Below are 21,908 nucleotides of genomic sequence, written 5' to 3'. Positions count from 1 at the left end.
GGCAGGAATATTTCAAGTGAAGTCAGACAGCAGGCTTGAAGGTGAAAGTTCTGTTAGCTCTGCAGTGGTTCTCAGACTTTAGAATGCTGCACAGGCACTCAAATGTTTTTTTACAACATATTGCCACAAAGCTGCATTCAGTAGGTCCAGGGAAAGGCTTAGGAATTTGCATTCTTTTCTTCTATCCAACAAGTATTTACTGAGTAGATATCATGAGCTAGGTCTTGCACTAAGATTTGGGAATTTGCAATTCAAAGAATTATAGCCTGTATCTCAGGAAGTCTACATTCTAAAGTGACAGATATTACTAAACAAATAAATTATTAAAATAATTACAATTGTTAGAACATAGTAAACATTTTTGTCTAAACACTTAAAAAGCTGTCACATGAATAACAAAGTCTAGTTCCAGAGGCCCCTGAAGGAAAAAGCTAAGTACAAGTAAAGAATAATACTGGAAAATACTAATCAGCATTTTTCACAACTTTCCAGGTAATGTAGTTATCACTGGTCTGGAGTTTCAAACTATCACAACCACTGCTCTACTGAGATTTTTCCAATTAGGATGATGTGGGAGGGGACAGGTGTGGTTGAGGAATTTCTTCTCTACCTTTAGCGTCTCACCATGAGGTAGGAGCCTTGATCATCCAGAGAAGGGGTTGAAGAAAAACTGGCTGTGAGACCATTTCTCCATTACAGCTCCTCACTCAGACCTGAAGGGAAACTAGAGCAATATATTCCAGAATTTCAGGGATCCTGGAGAAAAGGAAGGGGATTTTTCAGGAATCCTGTTAACAAACTATAGAAGCAAGTTGGGTCTCCTTGGATTAACAAAGCTTTTTTTTTTGTCTTGACCTTCACCATCCTCTCTACTCTACAGTTTATCTTAGAAATTTCCTCCCAACAATAGCTTCCTTTTTGGATGAAGGTTAACAACAGACTAGGGGAATGGGCTGTAATCCACTGAGGATCTTGACCTCAGATTTCTTGTTTCCTGTTTGTTCAAACTGAGGCACATTCTCATTTTAGCGACCTCATATCCTGCAGTACGAATTTTTTGATTAGCACCATAAAAATTTTCTAAAACTATGACCTTCTAGGTGAGACTAAGGATAAACATAAATCCAATCCAATCACTTTTTGTTGATAAAAGAACCTACAAATATTTCTAAGTTTATTATTTTATTCATGTGAGCATGCTTCAATGTTACTATACTTTTGGATGAAGCTCAGGGACATGGGATTGAAATAATTCTGAATTGCACCATAAATTAATAGGCTTCCCAAAGGTTTTCTTCCATGCCTAAGAATTTTTTTGACCATTACCTGAGTAAAAACTAAACCCATGACTTTAAAATGAGCTAAAACCAAAATAAAATGACCACCACTACCCTACCCAACCAAACAAAACCCTATTAAAGTAAGAACAAACCTACACATTACGGTGGATTTGTGGAAGACAAAGGCACAAGAAGCCTTTGAACCTATGAACAATATAGTACCCTGATAATGTATAGAAGCCTTCAATAATTAACATTCACCTGATGGAGAGCAGAAGGTTCTGATAAAGGTTTTCACACCGTGGTGAGGTTAAACTCAGATCTGGGTCTGATTTAAAGACAGAGAATGGGATAGGGAGTGAGCAAACTATGGCTGCATAAGAGGCCTCTTTTGTACACAACTGTGAACAAGGGCACAGCCTGGGTAGGTCCAGGCTAACAAGGGGAGACTGGTATTTACAGAATGTGTTTACTGTACGCCAAGATTTTCCCTAAAAAGCACCTACAATAACATTTGCTGTATTATCCCACAGCAACCCACAATGGTACAGTTATCTGCATCTTATGACAAGGAATGGCCATCATTGGTATGGTAACGTCTGAGCTGAAGATCAAGAGTATGTGAGGATGGTTGGATATGAAACCAGGGCCAGTTTACTCCAATATTCACACTCTTTTCCCTTTCTTATTCTACTTCCCATAAACCTAATTTAAAGTTGCTATTTAAGTTGGACCTGAATTTCTGTTATGTTTCAAAGCCTAAATCTGGACTTACATAGTAGCTGGTATTCTAGACTGTAAAACATAATTTGAGGGCACAAAGAGCTTTACTCACTTTGTTCTACCAAAAACCAACCAGTGAGGGCAGCTTTTGGGATTCTGTTAAGTGTGGCAATTTATATGGTATCAAAGCATCCCATACAACTATAAAATTCAGAGGGCTGTCGTATAAGCACAGATATAAAGGGTAACAATTCTAGTTAAAGTTTGGACAATGAGCTAAAATTACTAACAGGTTTACCAAGCTCTTATTAGTAGATCTTAACAAAAAGGAATATTTAGGGCTGGGGATTTAGCTCAGGGGTTCCACTGCCTGCCTTGCAAGCTCAAGGACCCAAGTTCAATCCCCAGTACCAAAGAAGAAAGAAGAAAGAGATGATTTAAAAATATTTAAATATTTTTTTAAAATATCAAAAAATAATTCTGATAGATTTAACATTCCCTGAAAAAAAAAAAGAAATATACTTTGTACTCTATACTTCAGTCAGACTGGACTACTGATGCATTTGCCTTCTAGGCTGGACACATCTTTTTCCTTCTACCCGTAACACTTCCATCCCAAACCATTCTCACTCTGCTGAGTTAGAGGATACCTGAACATAGTGCCTTTTTTTTTTTTCCTTCATAACACTAACTCTGTTAAAGGACAACTGCTTTATTTTCTGCATCCTCTACTGGTCTTTAAGTTCTATGTGGGCAAGGACTATGTGCCTCTTGTTCATGGTATCATTAACAGGTGATCAACACAGTCTCTGACTCTCAACAGATATATGTTGACTTAATGAGAACAGAAGTCCTAAAAAAAAACCAAAAATCTATCAATCTGCTGACTCACAGCACTGGCCCAAATAGCAATTTTCTAGCTTCAAATCTATTACTAATAATACTGTGTGCTTCATAAGAGATCCTGATAACCTACATCCATTAATAAATTTTCAAAGCTTTATTAAGCCCAGAGTAACCAAGTTTGTATGTAATTTATAATGCAGTTCCCATAATTCATTATTCAATAATAAGCCCTCATTACTGTACTGCAGTATGTTCTTTTTTGTTGTTGGTACTGGGGATCAAATTCAGGTTCTTGAGCTTGCAAGGCAGGTGATGGAACCACTGAGCTAAATGCCTACCTACAGTATGCTCTTAATGAATCAAAATCTGATTATGTATGAAATTGTGGCTATCTTAATGAACTGAATTTGTTCTAGATGTAGAATCTGAAATACAATTGTATCAGGGAAATACAGCAGTGCTTTTCAAGGGCTAGTTATTTCTTAAATTAAAAAAAATTCAGTAGTGTTTAAAAAAGAAAACAGCCGAGCATGGTAACGCATGCCTATCATTCCAGCACTTGAGGCAGGAGGATTGCCAAGAGTTCGAGGCCAGCTTGGGCTACACAGTGAGTTCAATGACAGCCTGAACTAAATAAGGAGAGCCTGTCTCAAAAATTAAAAGTTAAAAAAAAAGAAAAAGACAAAAACAAAAAAATAACCCATCAAAACACAGTATTAAAGTCATGTGATTTCTGTTGGACAACGTAAATTGGTATAACTGCATTTCTGTTCATGGATGCATTAAAAAACATTTTATTTTTCACCAAGGAGATTTATATCCTACAATTCTTTTTTAAACCAAATGCTGAAATCAAATTTTAACTTTATTCTTTGGCTATTAATAATACCTAATAAATGAGTCACTGATAGCAATTCACAATAAATTTATTTTACATAAAAGAAAAAACTTGTAGTTAGTGAAAAATTCAGTAGAAAACAGTTCTTCTGCTTTAAGTTGGGGCTCAAAAGTAGAAGCAGCTTATTAGTGAAATCTCAGTAGAAAGAGAATTTTATAAGAAAACATTCTTGGCATGAAAGCGCTAACAAACTCTTAATGAAATATTTACCATGCAACTTTATTGTCAGAAGGGCTGGTCTCTGATGGCTGGGATTTTGTTTTTGTTTTCCAGTCTCTTAAGACATTACCATGGAAGATACTTAAACCTGCTTTATTTAGTTATTTATATATAAATACGATGTCATGATGAGTAGGTTTTTCATAGTCCACCTATTTAATTGAGCAGTTCTAAGTAGGTAATTGGCACTTTGCCCTTCTGATTTCCCCTTTCCCCCATTAGCCAGTCTGAATCCATGCCAACGACGCTGAACACAGTGATCACCTACAAAGTAAGATATTTCAAGTTATTAATTATAGTAAAAGACAAACACAGCAAACAAACCAGATATATATGAAATTTGTTTAAACTATTCATTGTCAAAGGACTTTAAACATTATCAGGAGGTAAGCTTGGCAAGTTATTTAGTAGGTGAAAGTTTAAAATATTTCTATGATGTTGAATTAAATAATTAGCATTTTATAAAATATCAATATAGCCATCTGAAATCCATAAAATATTCATGGTATACTTCCTCCATAAGCAATGAGGAATCTGCTTCTTGCTGTGCTATTAGAAGATGGGTCAACTGATGACATATTTCTCTTCTCGCACCCACATCACTTACCTCATCTGCCAGAAGGGACAACTCCGTACTGTTTGCGGCATCATAGTCATAGAGAACCCTGGCCCTCCTGCTGCCACTTGATTCCTTAAGGTCAGTGACGTTGGAAGGAGGAGTGATTCCTAGGCCACTGGTTGAAGCCATGGCAGAAGAACCAACTGCATTTGATAAAGTCGATGGCACTGGAGTCCCAGAAGTCTGGTTGTTGTTAGAAAGATAATTGGATGGAAAACTGGTGAAAAGAAAACAAGTCTATTAGCTATTTCCAAATTATTATAGTTCCTCAGTACCACCACTTGGTGGCACTATTTACCTTCTTCCAATTTCCGCATTGGAAGATTAACAGATGCTAACAATTTATTAATACCTTAGTGACAGAGTGTGTTGTGTAGCTTCTTCTTTCCTCTTGGCCCAATTATACTAGAGACAATTCTGCTGCTATTCAAATATAAACACTTGAAAATCTGTTTTAAAGCTGTCCTTTTATAATACTGACTTAAATTTTTAAAAACTTAATGGTGTTCCCTAGCAGAAAAAATGGATAGTTTGTGCCAAAAACTTCTATTAGCATGTCTAATTAATTTATTTTTATTTTTAATAAAAATTTAAACAAAAATACCACTGAAAAACTACTTAAATATTAGACACCAACATAAGAACAAAGCTTTACAATGAAAATAGTTTGAATATCTGAACTCTTCTCATAAAACTGATCACATTTTTCTGTCCATTCAAATGACAAATATTTACTGATTATGTACAAGTGTAGCACTAATACTGCATACTGAAGACAGATAAAATGATATCATTCACAGTTTAAGTGAGGAGGCTGACATTCATATGTTATGAGTGTTATTCATAGTCTCAGTGGGACAAAAAGGCAAATTTCAAAAGTTCACTTTATATTTTTTAGGGAAAATAAGTTTTTTATTAAAATGCTTATAAACAATGTGAAGATAATGAAGATAACTGTCAATTTATTTTAAGCTATTAGTTTCCCAGTACTAAATGGGAAACCGATGGCCTATAATCACTAATTCAGCTATTTCTAACGTCAGAAATTATCTATGAAAATTCATATTTAAGGCACTTTTATTTTCTTGTATGGTGTTGGGGACTGAACCCAGGGCCCCTCCTCTGGCATTCCCCACAACTCTGTTTTTCAGTTTCTCAAACCAAAAATTTACACTTCTTGCACTGTTCTTAACTCCTCTAAATTTGATGTACACACAGATTATTAGCAAATTCCTGCTAAAAATGTACCTAGGAACTGATGACTTCCAGGATGACTGCCACAATCGCCCTACATTCAAGCCCCCATCATCTTGACTGGATTGCTGATTAAATTACTGCAAGTCTTTCAGCTTCCAGCCACGCTAGTATCTATTCTCAACGTAAGAGCCAGGATGATCCTGTGAGAGCCTGAACTAAAATAGTGTCATTCTTCAGTTTAAAACTGTCCATAGGAAATGTATGCATCTTGAGATCATAATGTTAAATAAATCAGGTATACAAGCTTACATATCTCATGGTTTCTCTTAAATGAGAAACCCAAAGTAAAGAAAATAAAAGATAATAGGAAGTTGGTAGCACTTTCCTCAAAGGGGAAGGCAATCAAGAGGTGAAGGGTGAGGGGAAGGATGGACAAGAGATGATAAACGGAATTAAGATGTGTCACGTACACAGACCAACTCCACACAGGTATGTCTGCATTACGTGCCAAAAAATAAAAAAGGAAGGGGACCAAGAGACTGGAGGAGGTGGAGAAGAAGAGGGGAAGGGAAAAGGGATGAAAAAAGGAATTGAGATGTATTATGTATACGTATCAACTTCCCACAAGGAATGTAAAAATTATGTACTATACAATTTACTAATAAAAATAAATTAAAAAATTAAATTGTCCAACGGCTCATCTTTGAGACAAGTCCAAAGTTTAGACAGTAGCTTCCAACACCCTCCATACGTTCTGGCTGTTTCTTCTATCTATCTCCAGCGAAGTCCTCCTTGCTGTTCCTTGAACACGCCAGCTAAGTTTCTGGCATGTAGCCTCTGCTGGAGTACTTTCTCTCAGACACCTGCATGTTCGCTTTCTTGTATCTTTCTCTGCTCTACAACTCATTTTTAAGATCCAAAATTGGATTTGCCAATGATTTTGTTCTAGGTCTAGTTCTAAAAGATTACTATGAATAAAACATCACCAAAGTGACCTTTTAAATCTCTCTCTTTTTTTGGGGGGGTGCCGGGGATTGAACTTGGGTCCTTGTGCTTGCAAGGCAGGCCACCGACCCGCTGAGCTAAATCCCTGGACCCCTAAATATCTCATTTTTTGAAACAACTTGACATTCTTTCAAATGGCAGTTATCACTCCTCTGTTTTAATCATTATACAAATTCTAAACTGCTTGCCACAGCTGACTTTTAAGGCCATTCATAGCATGACCCCTCTTACGCCTCTAGTATTCCATTCTTACCTTCACCATTATGCTCTAAACAAGAACTACTGTCAGTTTCCCGAATCTGCCACTCTCTTTCCTCCAGTGTTTTTACAAAAATGTTTTAAATTTGCTTGGAATATTCAGCCTGCCCTTTTCTTATCCAGCTATGCCTTGTATCCCTACCTAGACTTAAAAATCGTGAAAGTGGAGACCGTATTTGCTCTATACATTATTTCTAGTATTGCCTTACAATGTGAACTCAGAGATAAGCATTTTGCCTGTTTTGTTTGCTGATGTAACTCCAGAATATAAAGTGTTAGGTATGTTGCAGATATGCTACAAATATTTGATAAATGACTGAGCTATGTGCTTTATATACTGTCATTTTGCTTTAAAGTATATTATCAAAGTCAGAATAATCCGTGTCAGTGGACTTACACTCTTACAGCATAGTCCAAAACTTCTTTTCCTCTTTAATGAGTAAGTACAGTTGCACCTCAGTTCACAAACTTGATTATTTCCCTGCTGCTGGTCACAAAATGAGTTGGGTGAGAACTGAATCAAATTTAATGGTTAGGTTGAACTTAAATGTGATCCAGTTCTGATCCAGTTCCATTTGCGACCAGAATCATGGAGAGAATCAAGTTTGTGAATGAAGGTACCACTGTAATTAACTTATGTATATAAAACAGTTTATCTTTAAGGGCAACTATGTGTTGACCAATAATAAAAAAGTATGCAGCAGCAAAGAAAAGTAAAACCTCACTAAAAGCTTTATGTCACTAAAAAGGTATTCACTTATCTTCTTCTCCCTGTTAATATCCTTCTGAGCCAGAAAAGCTCAAAATGTTTTGTTATCTCAGAAGTTTTATGCTTCCATTAAAAAAACAAAAACAAAAACAAAAAACTTCAATTCTATGCAAGCTCAAAGGCTCCAATTCTTAATCATCCTCGCTAATAGTCTATATGCAAAAATCTGAATTTATTTCTTCTCTTATCCAAGACTTCAACATGTGAAAAGGAAACTACTACCTTCCCAGTTGTTTCTGGAGGTCTAGCATGTATTGGTAACACTGTGCATAATAAGTCATCTGGGCTTCTACAAAGTCATTCAGACAGCGAAGATGATGAGCCTGTAAAGCAAAGTTATAGTCAGCTCTTAACTCAAAGTGGTAAATACTAAGAGGGGACAAAGTACAACATTGTAATAAAGGAGAATCATGTATCTAGCATCTTACTAAAAGGTTTAAGACTGACCTTGGTGAACAGTATAACAATAAACTTTGTTTAGCTAATGAATGCCAACAAAAGTATCTGATGAGGGTGGGAGAAGTAGGTGATGAGATATAAGCAAAAATTTGAAATATTTCTTCACTTATCTTTAGCACCACAATTTAAATTTCCTTAATAAAATGACTGAAAAGGAAGTTCAGTCTTTACTCCAAGTTGTCTTAGAATGATCAGATGTCTTGTTCTAGATGAATTTTTGATGAACACTCACGTGTGTACTGCTGATTCCCTCTAGCAGAAGTCTGGTTATCTCAGCCTGACGATCAAACTCACTTTGAGTTATTCTTAATTCCTGTTCAGACTTAAATTAGGACACAGTTTTAGAATCTCATCAGAAGACTTAGCCCATTTTATACAAGTTCTTAAAAAAAAAAATCCCTCAAAAAAATCCCAAATTATAATCTGGCAATTTCCCAATTCTGCTTTTGTGACATCTAAACTGGTTCCTGGATTTTAGGCCACAACTTTTCTGTATTATTCAACCTCAACAAAAATGATTCCTCACTAGCACTTCATTCAGAATTTAATGCCAAAACTTAATGACATACTCAGGAACCTAGAAACCTACTATGGACAGTTAGGTTATTCTAGCTTCAATTCTGCCAAGTTTAATATTTTACAAAATCTGAAGAGCACCACAGTTTCACAGATATAATATTCTTTAAAATTCTCAACTATTACTAAGTTTTTAAACAAGAATCTTCAATTTCAAATACAAAGACTTTGGAGTGAAACAATAGGATTTCTACTTGTTTAGTTACCAAACACTTATTAGGAACCATTCTTGGTTTCCTACAAATATTTCTTTGCCCTCCATTTTACATGTCTTTCTTTTAAATTTTTTCTCTAAACTACACATACAACAGGCCTTAAGCAGAAATACTGTTACATTGAGGAAAATAATTTTTCTTAAAATTTATGATTGACTTTTAGTCAGTGTTACACTAATCAACTGATTTTCAAAGAAAAAGAAAAAGCTCTAACATCCTGATTTGCACGATAAAATACTACCGCCATGGCTAATTTCAGGTTGCCAATGTCAAGTCACTGACTTTGGAGTTAGGTGGGAAGAGATGTATATAATGATTCCACTAATGGTTTCAAACATCTGATACATTTAAAGCTGGGACAAAACTGTTCAGTGAAAAATTAACAAGCTCTAAAAATAATAAATACTGGCATAAAACATCTTAAAACTTTTAATCACAACTTGCTGGTAATAAAGTGGAGAGGGAAAAATAAAACTTCACTCACAGCGCATTCTAAATAATTAACTCCCTTCAATCATCTTTGGTAACAATGCCATTATTATATTTTTTACTCCCTCTCTAGCATATGTAGCTTTCCCTCCTATGTAAATATTATTTACATTTTCAAGATGCAGTTAAGTATGAACAAGGTCAGAATTTTAACATGAAATGAAATTTCGTGCCTTCTCTCTACTTCCTTCATCCCTGGATGACAATAACTAACCTATGGTCAGTCAAGAAAGACGCAGCACAGAGTAGATAGTTGCTATAATATCCCAATAGCAACAGACCTGGAAAAGGGGACTAAGAACTGACCACTAGATTGAATTTATGAGCATGAGCTTGAATTTTCAATAAAAAAAGCAGTGAAGTTAAATGTGAGTAAAGCAATACCTTAGCAAGCTAAAGTCAGCTTCTCTAGAAGCTAGTATGAAGCAGAAAAAAAGTGCCAGGAGAAGAAAAGAATGTTCTTCCCAAGGAAAGCATCAAGAAAATCAATCACTTCAGGGTTACCTTTGTAATATTCACTCTTCTATGTGGATGAATACAAAATGACTTTAATAGAAGAAATTGCAGTAAACCAAAATAAGTGAGCTTAATAAATAAATTAGGCTAGTTCCATGTGGGTCTTTATAAAGTACCATTCAATTTAATGGCTGTAGAAATGGAAAAAACTACTATAATGGCAATATTTCTTAACAAGATGTGAAAGACTAAGTAGACAGGTTGAAGAGAACAGGAAGCTTGAGACTGAAGTGCAAATAAGGTTTTAATGCTAAAAAATACTAAATAAAAATAATCTCAATAAGGACAAGGAATCAGCCATCTAGGTTTGAATAAAATTTAATATTTATTTGTGAAGATAGGCACCACAGAACTTATCAAGCCAGTCTTCTATACAATCTAGACTTTTTATTTAGACAAAATAAATGACAGGAAAGGAATGATTCTCACTGAACAAATTTCAGTAGATGTTTGGGGGTGGATGTAAACAGTTGAATGTCCCAAACCAATCCACATTTCTGACACATGTAGCTGAGTATAATTAATCTGAGAAGCTAAGGAAATTTAAGTTAAGTTCATCAAAATCAGCTCAAACAGGAACAAAGTAATCTATATTGGAAAGATAGATGAGAAAGACTTCTTTACTGTTTATGGTGCTGGTGATCAAGCCCAGGACCAGGCAATTGCTCTGCCACTGAGCTACAGCTCCTAGCCCTGAGAAAGATACAAAGGCAATGAATTTAAACAGCTGATATTCTGTTCTGGAATATCTTATTCTGATTTAATTTTATAAGTAAAAGTGTAGAGTTCTAGGGAAAACAGCCACTAAGAATTACTGTTACTAGACTAGTTGATTTAGACTGGATAATAGTATAACATTACATAAGGAGAAAGAGTTCTTTTAAGGTATAACTTGGGCGGGGGGCGAGAGGATTTAGCTCAGCAGCACCCTTGGAAGCACAAGGTCCTGAGTTCCATCCTAGTACCAAAACAAAAAAACAAAAAACAAAAAAAAAAAACCACAAAACAAACAAGTAACTTTAACAGGATTGGATATTTATAAGAAGTACAATTTGTTGGTCTATAATAACAGGATTGGATATTTATAAGAAGTTCTGGTCACACTTCTGAAGCACTTGCTGTACAATCTTGGCTGGTGTTAATTACCTTTTTATAGGCTTAAATCTTATAATATTTCAGGAATGTGAAATTTTAAAGTTTATATATTATAAAAATGAAAGGAGTATTTAAAAATCTCTTCAAATCCATTTTGATGTATTTCCCTAATGTTTTATATATATATATCTATACAATATAAACATTTGTTTCATTATTTTCTTCCCATTTATTATATCGATTATTTCTCAAATTGTAGAAGGTGCAAATCAAGTAAAAAACTTTTTGGTGTCCATGTATGTTAACCAAAGGGAAGACATCTGGTTTTCTTGTTCAAATTATATTTTCTCCCATATTGTTCTTGCCCTTTTTTTCATGCTAGTTCTGGAAGAAATCAGAAGCCAGGGTGGAACCATATAATAAGCTAATGAAAGAAAATATTCCAGAGGGGGATGAGAGCCTAAATCAAGAATTATACCAGATTTATGAGTTGTAGAATCAATAGCTCAGTATACTGTGCATGAAACAGTCTGCATAATCAGCATCTCACAATGCCAGAAAATAGTTAATGTCTGTGTGAGGCTATTAAAGCCCCCTGGCCATAATTAGCACCTGTCTTCACTCTCCAAAATCATCCTCATGTGGACGTCAGGTTTTGGTAGACCTTAGGATTGGAGAATAAATGAAAAACACTTCTGAACTCCTAAAAGCATTTCAAATAAATCTGCACTGAAGTTAAAATAGTTTTATTCCTTAAATTCTTGCTTTATTACTTTATTTTCAAGCCCAGAGATGATTAGAAATGGTAACACAAGTAGAGGAACTGCTAGCAGTCTGACATAGAGGGAAAAAGACAAAAACAATGAATCCAATTGCTACATGTTCATTGTCTTTACAATTGGATATTCATAATAATGACCTTAACTATAAAATGAAATACTTGCTATCCTGTGTTTAATACAGCAGTAAAGTACATTTTTATAGACATTTTCTGCTAAAGTAACAAAATAGCTTTGGTGGTAGAGAGAAATTCTGGTTACCTAATGTTGACTATATAAAATATCTGCCATTTAAAAAATTATCAATGAATAAATCACGTATTTCATCTGTCTTCTAGAAAGGCACTGTACAATTTTACCACCTGACTAACAGGTATCTAGGATTTATCACGATATGTGCCAATCAAATCTCTACAACATTGTGTGGAGTTGCTATTGGCCAAACAGATCTAAACATCTGTGATCTAAACATATAGTGAGCTATAAATCACCATATATTTCAGATTTTAAAGGATACTGTCACACAGACCACATGGGTTTCAAAGTTGTCACCCAACAGATTTTTACTGAATGGCAATTGAATTCTTGTTTCATAATTCTGTCATGTAATAATTTACTTACTTTTGTTACTTCCTCTGCCCAAATCTAGCCAGCATTAAAAATTAGAGAAAAATATAGAGCATGAAAGAAAGTTGGAAATTAATATTTTCTACAACTTAGCAAAGAAAAATATAGGAACTTTAATTCAAATGGCATACTCTGCTTTCTCCAAATCATATTAACAGATTAAACACAGTAGTAATTAAATCAGTGCTGCTTAACATATTGTCAAAGATGCCTTTGTATATATCAATACTATCGATTTTAAAATGTTAATTTTATAAATTAATAACAGTTTTCCCAAATTGGGAATATTTAATTTGTCATAGTTCTAGTTTTCTCATTCATAAAATGAGAGGTTTGGGCTAAATGAATTCCAATTTTTCTTTCAAGTAAAAACTCTAAAATGCTAGTAAATAAAAATAAGCCAGGACAAAAGATCACCAAATGTCACTGATAAAGCTTTTTTGGGGAAAAAAACAATAAACTTGGAATAAAATGAATTTTAAAATTACCAAAACTAGACATATCTTACTATAAGCAGAAATTAGTAGTAAAACAACACTTAGTGAAGGAAAAAAAGTCCTGCTATTTGTTTAGGATATTTTTTTATCTAACACAAAAGAAAAACTACGATTTGTATACTAAATTAGCTATGATTTACACTTTTCATTTATATACACAGGACAATGGAAATAAGTGCGTTCTTTTGCTAAGAGAACCCCTAATTTAGTCAAGGTTTCAATAATAAAAAATAAAGATTTTTCTTCTGCTTTTAGTTAAATGCTAATGGAATAAGAGTAGTCAATCAGTTGCCAATGTATTATTAACTGTACTGCAGACTTGTCACTTTTAGTGGAAGTAATGTGTCTAGGAGTACCAAATACAACCAATTTTTATCAGGTAGCATATGAACTGTCTGGTTACAACTTGATATTTCATTAAAATTAAAAACTTTAAAAGTATGTCAAAAATTTCTTCAAACTGAACTCAACATACACATTAGATATTATAACACACCTTTTATTCTCTATGTTTGCTGCAGGCTACTATCATTTGGAATTTTCCAAGAGTTAGTACTACATGTGGAATGGGTCTGGCTACTACAGAAATACCTAACTTACTGGAGTTTATCTTAGCCTGTAATGGTTAAAGAAAATAATTCTATATTGAGTTTGATTAACAAAAAAGCGAATGTTGAAGCTACTGAGAGGCAAAAACCAATTTGTGTACCTTTATCTTTCTTTAAGTAAGGTAAATGTTACTTTCCTTCACCAAAAATGAAAATCTGAAGTGCCAGCTTACCATCTTTTACTGAGTATAAAAATGTAGTAAATCTGTGATTCTAAAATCTGCATTTGGTATAATCAATACATTTGACAATTAAAATATACAACATCTTTTCTTCAAATTCCGGTGTCACTTTAGCTAGTACTTTTCCTACAAATAAATGAATTCATGGCTTCAAGAATTTTACATGCAGCTAATAGCAAGAGAAGGCACTTTATTCAAGATGTAGAAAACACAGTAGGCCAACAAACCTTCAGCCATTTTACATGCAGGAAGTTGAGCATGTAAGAGAAATTTACCATAATGTTATCTCCTTCAAGGCGAGCTGAGTTTAGTTGCTTAAATGCATAGGTAAAGACAAAGAACACATTATACCAATGAACAGAGTGAAACAGTTACTTCTACACAATAAAGCACACACTAAACAAGTATGAAAAGAGCTGATGTTTCTTATAAAGATCCAAATTTCCAAAACAAAAAATGATGTTTAATTTTAAATTAAAATCATTTAGGGAAATCTCATCACTATAAAAAGTGCCAATTAACTAAAATTTTCATTAAATTTCCACCCATGAAAGCCCTGGGACTATCCTCAATTATCCTATTCAAAGATCATTTCTTCCTGGTACATGTATGATGCCTTCAGTCATATTTAAGTGTGTTAAGGGAATATGTGCTGTGTGAAATATTTGAATAAGTATTTTCCATCAAATTTAGATGCTCCAAAAGCCATTTTCTTCCTATTAATTAAACTCTAAAATATTTTTTAAAGTTTACATTAGACTAAGATTAGGTTAATAAAGGTAAGTGCCTTATACTTGAAATACATGAATTATAGTTTTAAAATAGTATATAGATAAAAGTATTTTTATTCATTTTGACAAAATATATTTTCTGTTTATTGCTCAACTGGTATATCTTAAGAAATACCTTTTACATTGCTTTGCCATTCTTCAACATGCTAAGTTAGTATAGCAGCAATATTGGATACAAGCAGATTTTTTTACCAATTGGGCTAAATCATTAAAAAAAAGTTTCACTTACTGTACTGGATGGAAGGTAGCAAAGATTTTTTATTATTTATCTATGTTCCCCTTTTCAGCAGAGCTCCTTATATACAATTAGTACTCAAATACAGAATTTAAAAAGTGGTCATAGGAAACTAGTAAATAAAAATTTTCAAACAGTGCTGATATGCACATGTCCCAAACTTTACTAGTACAGGAATAACTAGTCATATAAAGTCAAATTCTATTCTTTAGTCTGTATCTTACATGGTGTATCACTAAAATATTTTATAAATTTTAAAGTATTGACCTAAAATATTTTTCTATCAGAAAAAAAGAAACAAAACCAAATAAGTAAAAAATTACTTACTGAACTTCTAGTTTCTGCAGCTTTTGCCTTTTTTAGTCTGGTTTTTGCAGCATCCAAATCCAGTCTCTTATTTTGTAATAGTTTCCTTTCTTTCTATAAATATAGAAAAGATAAAATGAAGGATAAAAATGCTGAAATTCATTAAGAATGTACAGCACATACTTAGCAATAAAAACAGTAATGTTAAAAAATACATTTCTAGAAATGCATAAGGAAATAAAGTATAAGTGCCAGAAATATATATCTTCTAGTAATTAGGCTTCTAGCTCCAGTTTAAATAAATGGCTACCTACTATCCTATGGTGGTATTTTGTAGCATATTTTCATAATTATTCCAGGACCTTCTGTATAGATTTGTGTTGGTAACAATTGAGAATGTCTGCAAATGTACTGCAACACAGCAGAACACAAAAATGGAATTACATTATTAAGATCTTTTATTTTTGGTCTAGTTTCATGTGCTGGTGAAAATGCACCTACATTCACAGTCATTAAAGAAGCAAAATCATTCACTAAAAACTGTAAACATAAATCTAAATTATTTTACTAAAAAGGAACATTATCCAACTCACAGCAATTGTTTTGTAATCTCCTTCAATGAAGTTTCTTAAAGGAGTAAGAAAATTTAAGGCTGATGTTTGAATGAGTTCTCTGTCAGCTGTTCCAATTCGTTTTTGTGTTTCTCCACATTTAATAAGGGCATTACCTGAAAAGAAAAAAGTTTTTGTTTTATTGTTTTAAAAAAAGTGGCTAGTAATGTCAGAAAGTTAAAAATCATTTGAAGATAATTTTCCAGTTTGATTTGCTTCAAAGTTGTCAGTTGTTTATCTCAGTAAAATTAAACAGAATTAACTGTAATTAAGGTAGATTTATTTAAGAGCAAATTCAAGATAAATATCCAAATGAAAAAGACCACATGGACTTCCTACTACATCATAGTCAATTGGCAAATCTACCAATGAGACAGACTAGAGAGGACAGATATACCAAAAATTAACACAGCTCAGAGCATTTACACTTAGAAAAATACAAAGCTTACACTATTTTAACAAGTGGATCAAGTCACAATTTGTCTTCTGTTTTCCATATGCACTTATTTCAAGTACTAAACCCATAGTTTATATATTAAGAAAACCCCATGTTTTACAACATGTATAATCTGATATTTAAGTGGGACAAGTATACTAGGCAAAGCAAAGGTAGAAAGCAGAGCAAAAAGAAAGGGAACCTCAAGATTATGTTCTACACCTGTTCTAGTTTATTAAGCTTTACCTCTCTAGATCTTAAACCTTCATATTTCAATGAGATTAGGTCTGACTGGTAAGGAAGGTAATAGCATAGTAGTTAAGAGCTTGTCTCTGGATACAGACAGATCTGAATTTGAATTTACTAGATGTGTGAACATGGATAAATTATTTAACCTCTCAAGTCTGAGTTTCCTTATCTCTTTTTTTTTTCTCATTGAGTTTATGGGTACATTTTAGGTATACAGTACAGTTACATTCATCATTGGGATCTTGTACCTTTACATGACAGGTCTTGGTTCTCATTTTTTCCCCTTATCCCTGCCCTCCCTTCACCCCCTCCTCCCTTCCCTATTTACAAATACTTTATTTCCATTTTCTCATTTTTTTTCCTTTTGCCTTATTACCTTTTCCTCCACCCTTCCCATTTCCCCTACACCTTTTGAGTTTCATTCCCTATTTAAATACTTTATTTCCATTTTCTCATTTTTTTTCCTTTTGCCTTATTACCTTTTCCTCCACCCTTCCCATTTCCCCTACACCTTTTGAGTTTCCTTATTTCTAGAATAGAGATGATAAAGTTTACATTATAAGCAAAATATAAATGACAATTTACTAAAATACATAAATATGTTTGCATACTCACACAAAATATAGTGCGTAGTTCAATGCCTGGAATACTCAATTTTAGTTATTACAATTTACTAATAATAGGTTCTCAAAGTTCAATTTCAATTATCAGGATATATTCAGGTGTAAACAGATTAAACAGATTAAGCAGATTAACAAAGAAAGACCATCTAAAAGCTTTTCTAATGTTTACATTCCAGCAGGCCTTTAGCTCTGTGAAGGAAAGGGCTAGGTCTCCTTCATAAGCCTTTATGACCTCAGCACGAACAAGCAATACAACATGTTTAATGCAAAAAGTTTTTCTGAAAGTTAACCTTTAAAAATTTTTTAATGTCAAATTTATTTTAAGCATTTTTCAGACTTCTCAGTGAATTATAATGTAAATATTTCAATGTTGTCAATCTAAAAAGCCATTTGATGGATTAATGGTATTATAGAATATTGTGGGTATTTTCTGATGTAAAGATAACTATTATTAAAACTTTAAATACATATGATCAGAATTTAGCAGCTATTTCATCAACAGGAAGTATCTGGAGAAATTCATTTAATCTACCTCGCATTTAATACTCAAACAAGAACAAATTTCCTGAAGCAGTCTGTCTTAAATAGAATTGGCCATAAACAATAGGGAAAGGAAGCTAGAGAAATCTGAAATAGTCTCACAAATAAATGAGGTCGCAATAATAAAACTGTAATTTTGAACTTCTGGGATGTATATTGGAAAAGAATAGCAACTAAGCAAAACTGAATTACATAGAAAACATGAAATATATAAAATCAAAATAGAAATGTAATTAATCCGAACATTCAGAGATAATCACTGCTAAAGTGGTATTTTTACAAAATTTTAATGAAAGTGCTAGTGATTTGTTCAAACATTCATTGTGTAAGAAGTACCTTTAGTAGAAAATAAATAGCCTTCAGGCAAGTTTTATAAAAATCACAAAGAGGAGACATACATACATAATAATTGCAATATAATACAAGAAGTATTAAAGTATTGAAAGAACAATGACAATTACAAGTAAAGAATTTTTTTAACTTTTAAGAACAAATGAAGATACAAATTCTCAATAAATATATGTTTAAATATTAAATTAAAATATACAAGTTTACTGGTCACATTTCTCAGTTCATTAAAATTTAAACATAATAAATTTAAAATTAAAACTGATGCTACTGTATGTTAATGACAACTTTAAAGAGCAAAAATCTAATGTAAAAGTACTTCTTATCAGAACTTTTTGCTTTCCACTTACCATAAGCTGTTCCTGGGCCAAACTCAGTCCCTGCATCAATCATGTACTGTCCCAAAAGTTCTGGGTTGTTTGTACGAGTTGGTGCTTTTCTATCCAGTTTCTCATAAACAAATTCTTCTATTCTGGCATCTAGGAGAAAGATTAAAATTACCAGTGACTTCAAAAGAGCAAAACTATTTAAAAGACTTCTTTGTTGCCCTGCCCTCCAGACATTTACTACTTCTTATAAGTAAAAAATATATATGAAATTAGCATTCATTCAAGTTTGTACCTTTATACTTAATTTTTAAATTTATATGTAAAAGTGTTAAGTAGGTCTAAGAAACTGATATTTTAGAAACGTGATAAACTCTCGCAGCACAGAAACATTTTAAAATAAAGCTAAATTCACATTACTTGAGTATTTTAAACGATTTTTAAATTTCAGAAAAGGATTGATAGTACTTATTCTAATCATCTAGTAAAGTTCCCTTTGCCCTAGTTTAGCATTTTAACTCTGAATATATATTCATAATTTCAAAATTAGATTTTCTGCCGAAAAAACATAGATATAAAGTATCTAAAAGAACTGAAGAGTCATATGTGACACCTTTAGCAGGAGCACTTCTTGCCAGAGAGTCTAAATATAGGTACAGAAGCTTGAGATAGATCCAGGCTTGGAGTAGTCTCCAGACAGATCAGCAATATGAAGACTTGGCTTCAGTTTACTTACGTTTATATAGGTGGCATCTCTGGCATGCATTCATTGAAAAGTTTTTACCATTACAAATAAGTTTAAAATACAAAACGATAAAGGCAATCACAGAATATTAGTATAAATGGAAAGAAAAAAAATCAATAAAAGCCAAAATACACTTGGTTAGGGTAATATATAACATGAAAGAAATTCACATTTATATTGCTGCCCAACAACAAGGTATTTGAGGGACAAATAAAAAGTAGTTCATAATTTGTTCAGAAACAATAATTAAATATAAATCAAAACTACAACCTCAAAAGTAGCTAAGTCAAATAAGGTCTTTGTAAGCACCTCACACAGATTTCTACATAATCAGAAGTTTCACACGGTACACATAAAAATTAAAACTGAGTTGAACCAGTAATAGAAACACCAGAAGTTGGTAAAATTGTCAATATAATACTTAAAAAATAATTATTTATTATAGAATGTTGGAATAATACCTACTTTTATAGCAGATCCTGGAATAAAATTAGAAGTTTCAAAGCAAAAATTTAAAAAACTGTTTAAGTTAGTTAAATGATTCTTTTCAAAACAAGGTCAAAGGTTTAAATATGAATTATAAGTTGATTTCATTATGTTAATAAGACATTTGGTATATTAATTACTGCTTTCTTTTAAAAAGTCACTTGATAGGTTATAAAATCTTAAAATAGGAAGCTCTGCTACAATACACTATACATATTTATGTGTTTATGTTAACATATTTCTGAAAAAAATTTAGCTTATGGAAAGAAAATCAAACACTAAAAGCAATAGGACTTATATGAGGAAAAAGGGCCAGTTTGACCCCTCAAAATCCATGTAACTTTATAACCATGACACAAACAACAAAAACCCTCTTATTACTTTACCCCATACAACAGGAGTATGGGGAATTGTATTATACTTGTCTATCAATCTATCATGAATGAGCTTTATGGCTAATTAGAAAAATATCCTGTAGAACAGATTCTACATGTGAAGACTTTTGGACAGAGGAAGAACAAAGGGAAAAATGTCTACTACTTTTTAGAAGTGTCATGATATATATAATTTATTTATTTTTGGTTTTTTGAGACAGAGTCCCGCTATGTATTTCAGGATGGCCTTGAACTAACTCCCTATATAGCCCAAGTTGGACTCAAACTTGCAGCAATCCCCTATCTCAGCCTCCTGAGTGCTGGAATTAAAGGCATGCACCACCATGCCCGGCTATGCTATATAATTTAAATGGCCTTAAATGAGTCAAGTTTTATTCAAGGTATGAAAGGCTTATTCAGAAGGTTACTCCAACTTAACTAAAATGGCATGTAATTAATAATATTTTACAATGATTTAAATTTATGTTAATATCTTTTTTTTTGAGACAGGGTCTCACTATGTAGTTGAGACTGACCTGGAACTCACTATGTAGCCCAGGCTGGTCTTGAACTCACAGAGATCCTCCTGCCTAAATCTCCTGAGTGCAGGGATTACAGGCGTTTGCCACCACACCTGGCTTATGTTAATATCTTTTTTTTTGAGACAGGGTCTCACTATGTAGTTGAGACTGACCTGGAACTCACTATGTAGCCCAGGCTGGTCTTGAACTCACAGAGATCCTCCTGCCTAAATCTCCTGAGTGCAGGGATTACAGGCGTTTGCCACCACACCTGGCTTATGTTAATATCTTAAAATAAGTTTATGGAATTTTGTAACATGCTCATAATAGCACTAGGGAAATGAGAAGCAACGTACGCACTGTTTGTCCTCCATTTTTAATAAACAAAGCTGATAGTGAAAAGAAGAAATGTCAATACACCTGGTTCTTGTCCAAATTCTACTTCTAATTAGCTTGTACACAATGTATAAAATGGATAAAAGGCTAATTTGTGAGTTTTATCCAATAATTATTATACATTTCATCTGCAAGGTTATTGAGAGATAACAAATCTCACAGCTGTCAGAAAACCCAAAAGCATAAAACTGAAACAAAAACTGGTAATTATTTAAGCTTCTATATTAACCTTTCTTTAATTATTTACGAACAATTTTCTCTAGATGAAAAAGAAAGATGTATTTATCTTCTCAGCCTCTCCTAACTTTTAAAATTCAAATTCACTGCCTAAAATTGAAATTTCATCAGAATCCTACAAAGGCTTGAGAAATGTTACTTGTGAATTTGTTAAGAGTACACAGAAGTATTTATTGTTTCTTTACCCAAAGCACACATACCAAAAAATACCATAGATCTTGAAGCCACAATAAAAGTCTATTTTTAACATTAAAAAACCCATTAACAGTCTTTAAGGTAGATAAGAGATAGCAAATTTCTTACTTGGATTTGGCTGCAATAATACTTCAGTTTGTTTCATTATTTTTTCTGTCCATATTTTTGTACATTCAGCTTTGCTAAGGAGGTTCTCTAAGTGAGCATCCAATTCTGTTTTCTCTGCTTGGCCAAGCTTTTCTTCTGTGAACTGCGATGATTAAAAAATACATGAAATAAATATACTTCAGATAAATGCCAGGAAACTGAATCAATAAATAAAAGGCAAACTGAAATCCAAACAATTCTAAACATAGAAATAATTGTATTCCAAGTCTATAAGCTACTGTTTATGAATTTTGGTTTTTTTGGCCCTGTGGTAATTTATCTATAACTTCTACAATAGCAGTAATGATGACTTTATCTTACAGTTATCATATAGCCTTAGTTCTTTTAAAATGCATAGTGTGAATTCTGGAGAAACTGAGAATATTATTTGGATGCAAATTATATTGATATTTCTAACATATAAAGGTAGGGCAACATAAAGATAAAGACTAAGAGCTCTGAGTCAGTTTTCACATCTGTATTCA

At 33.0% G+C, this 21,908-nt stretch overlaps 1 protein-coding gene across 1 annotated transcript; it reads right to left on the bottom strand.

Annotated features, from left to right (window-relative positions):
• Positions 1-3,789: 3,789 nt before the first annotated feature.
• Positions 3,790-21,524, bottom strand: Sh3glb1 (SH3 domain containing GRB2 like, endophilin B1). Its single transcript, XM_033758279.1, has 10 exons — positions 21,385-21,524; positions 18,347-18,475; positions 15,783-15,916; positions 15,211-15,303; positions 14,085-14,171; positions 12,565-12,588; positions 8,506-8,595; positions 8,037-8,137; positions 4,574-4,802; positions 3,790-4,230 (listed from the first exon to the last, which is right to left on the bottom strand). The coding sequence occupies exons 1-10, from the start codon at positions 21,419-21,421 to the stop codon at positions 4,123-4,125; spliced, it is 1,032 nt and encodes a 343-aa protein (XP_033614170.1). The 5' UTR covers positions 21,422-21,524; the 3' UTR covers positions 3,790-4,122.
• Positions 21,525-21,908: the final 384 nt, after the last annotated feature.

The sequence above is a fragment of the Fukomys damarensis genome, unplaced genomic scaffold, assembly GCF_012274545.1.
Source record: "Fukomys damarensis isolate Sample0158 unplaced genomic scaffold, DMR_v1.0_HiC HiC_scaffold_33, whole genome shotgun sequence".
Classification (NCBI taxonomy): Eukaryota; Metazoa; Chordata; class Mammalia; order Rodentia; family Bathyergidae; genus Fukomys; species Fukomys damarensis.
The sequence above is the reverse complement of the archived record's forward strand: the minus strand, read 5'-3'. Positions and strand labels throughout refer to the sequence as shown.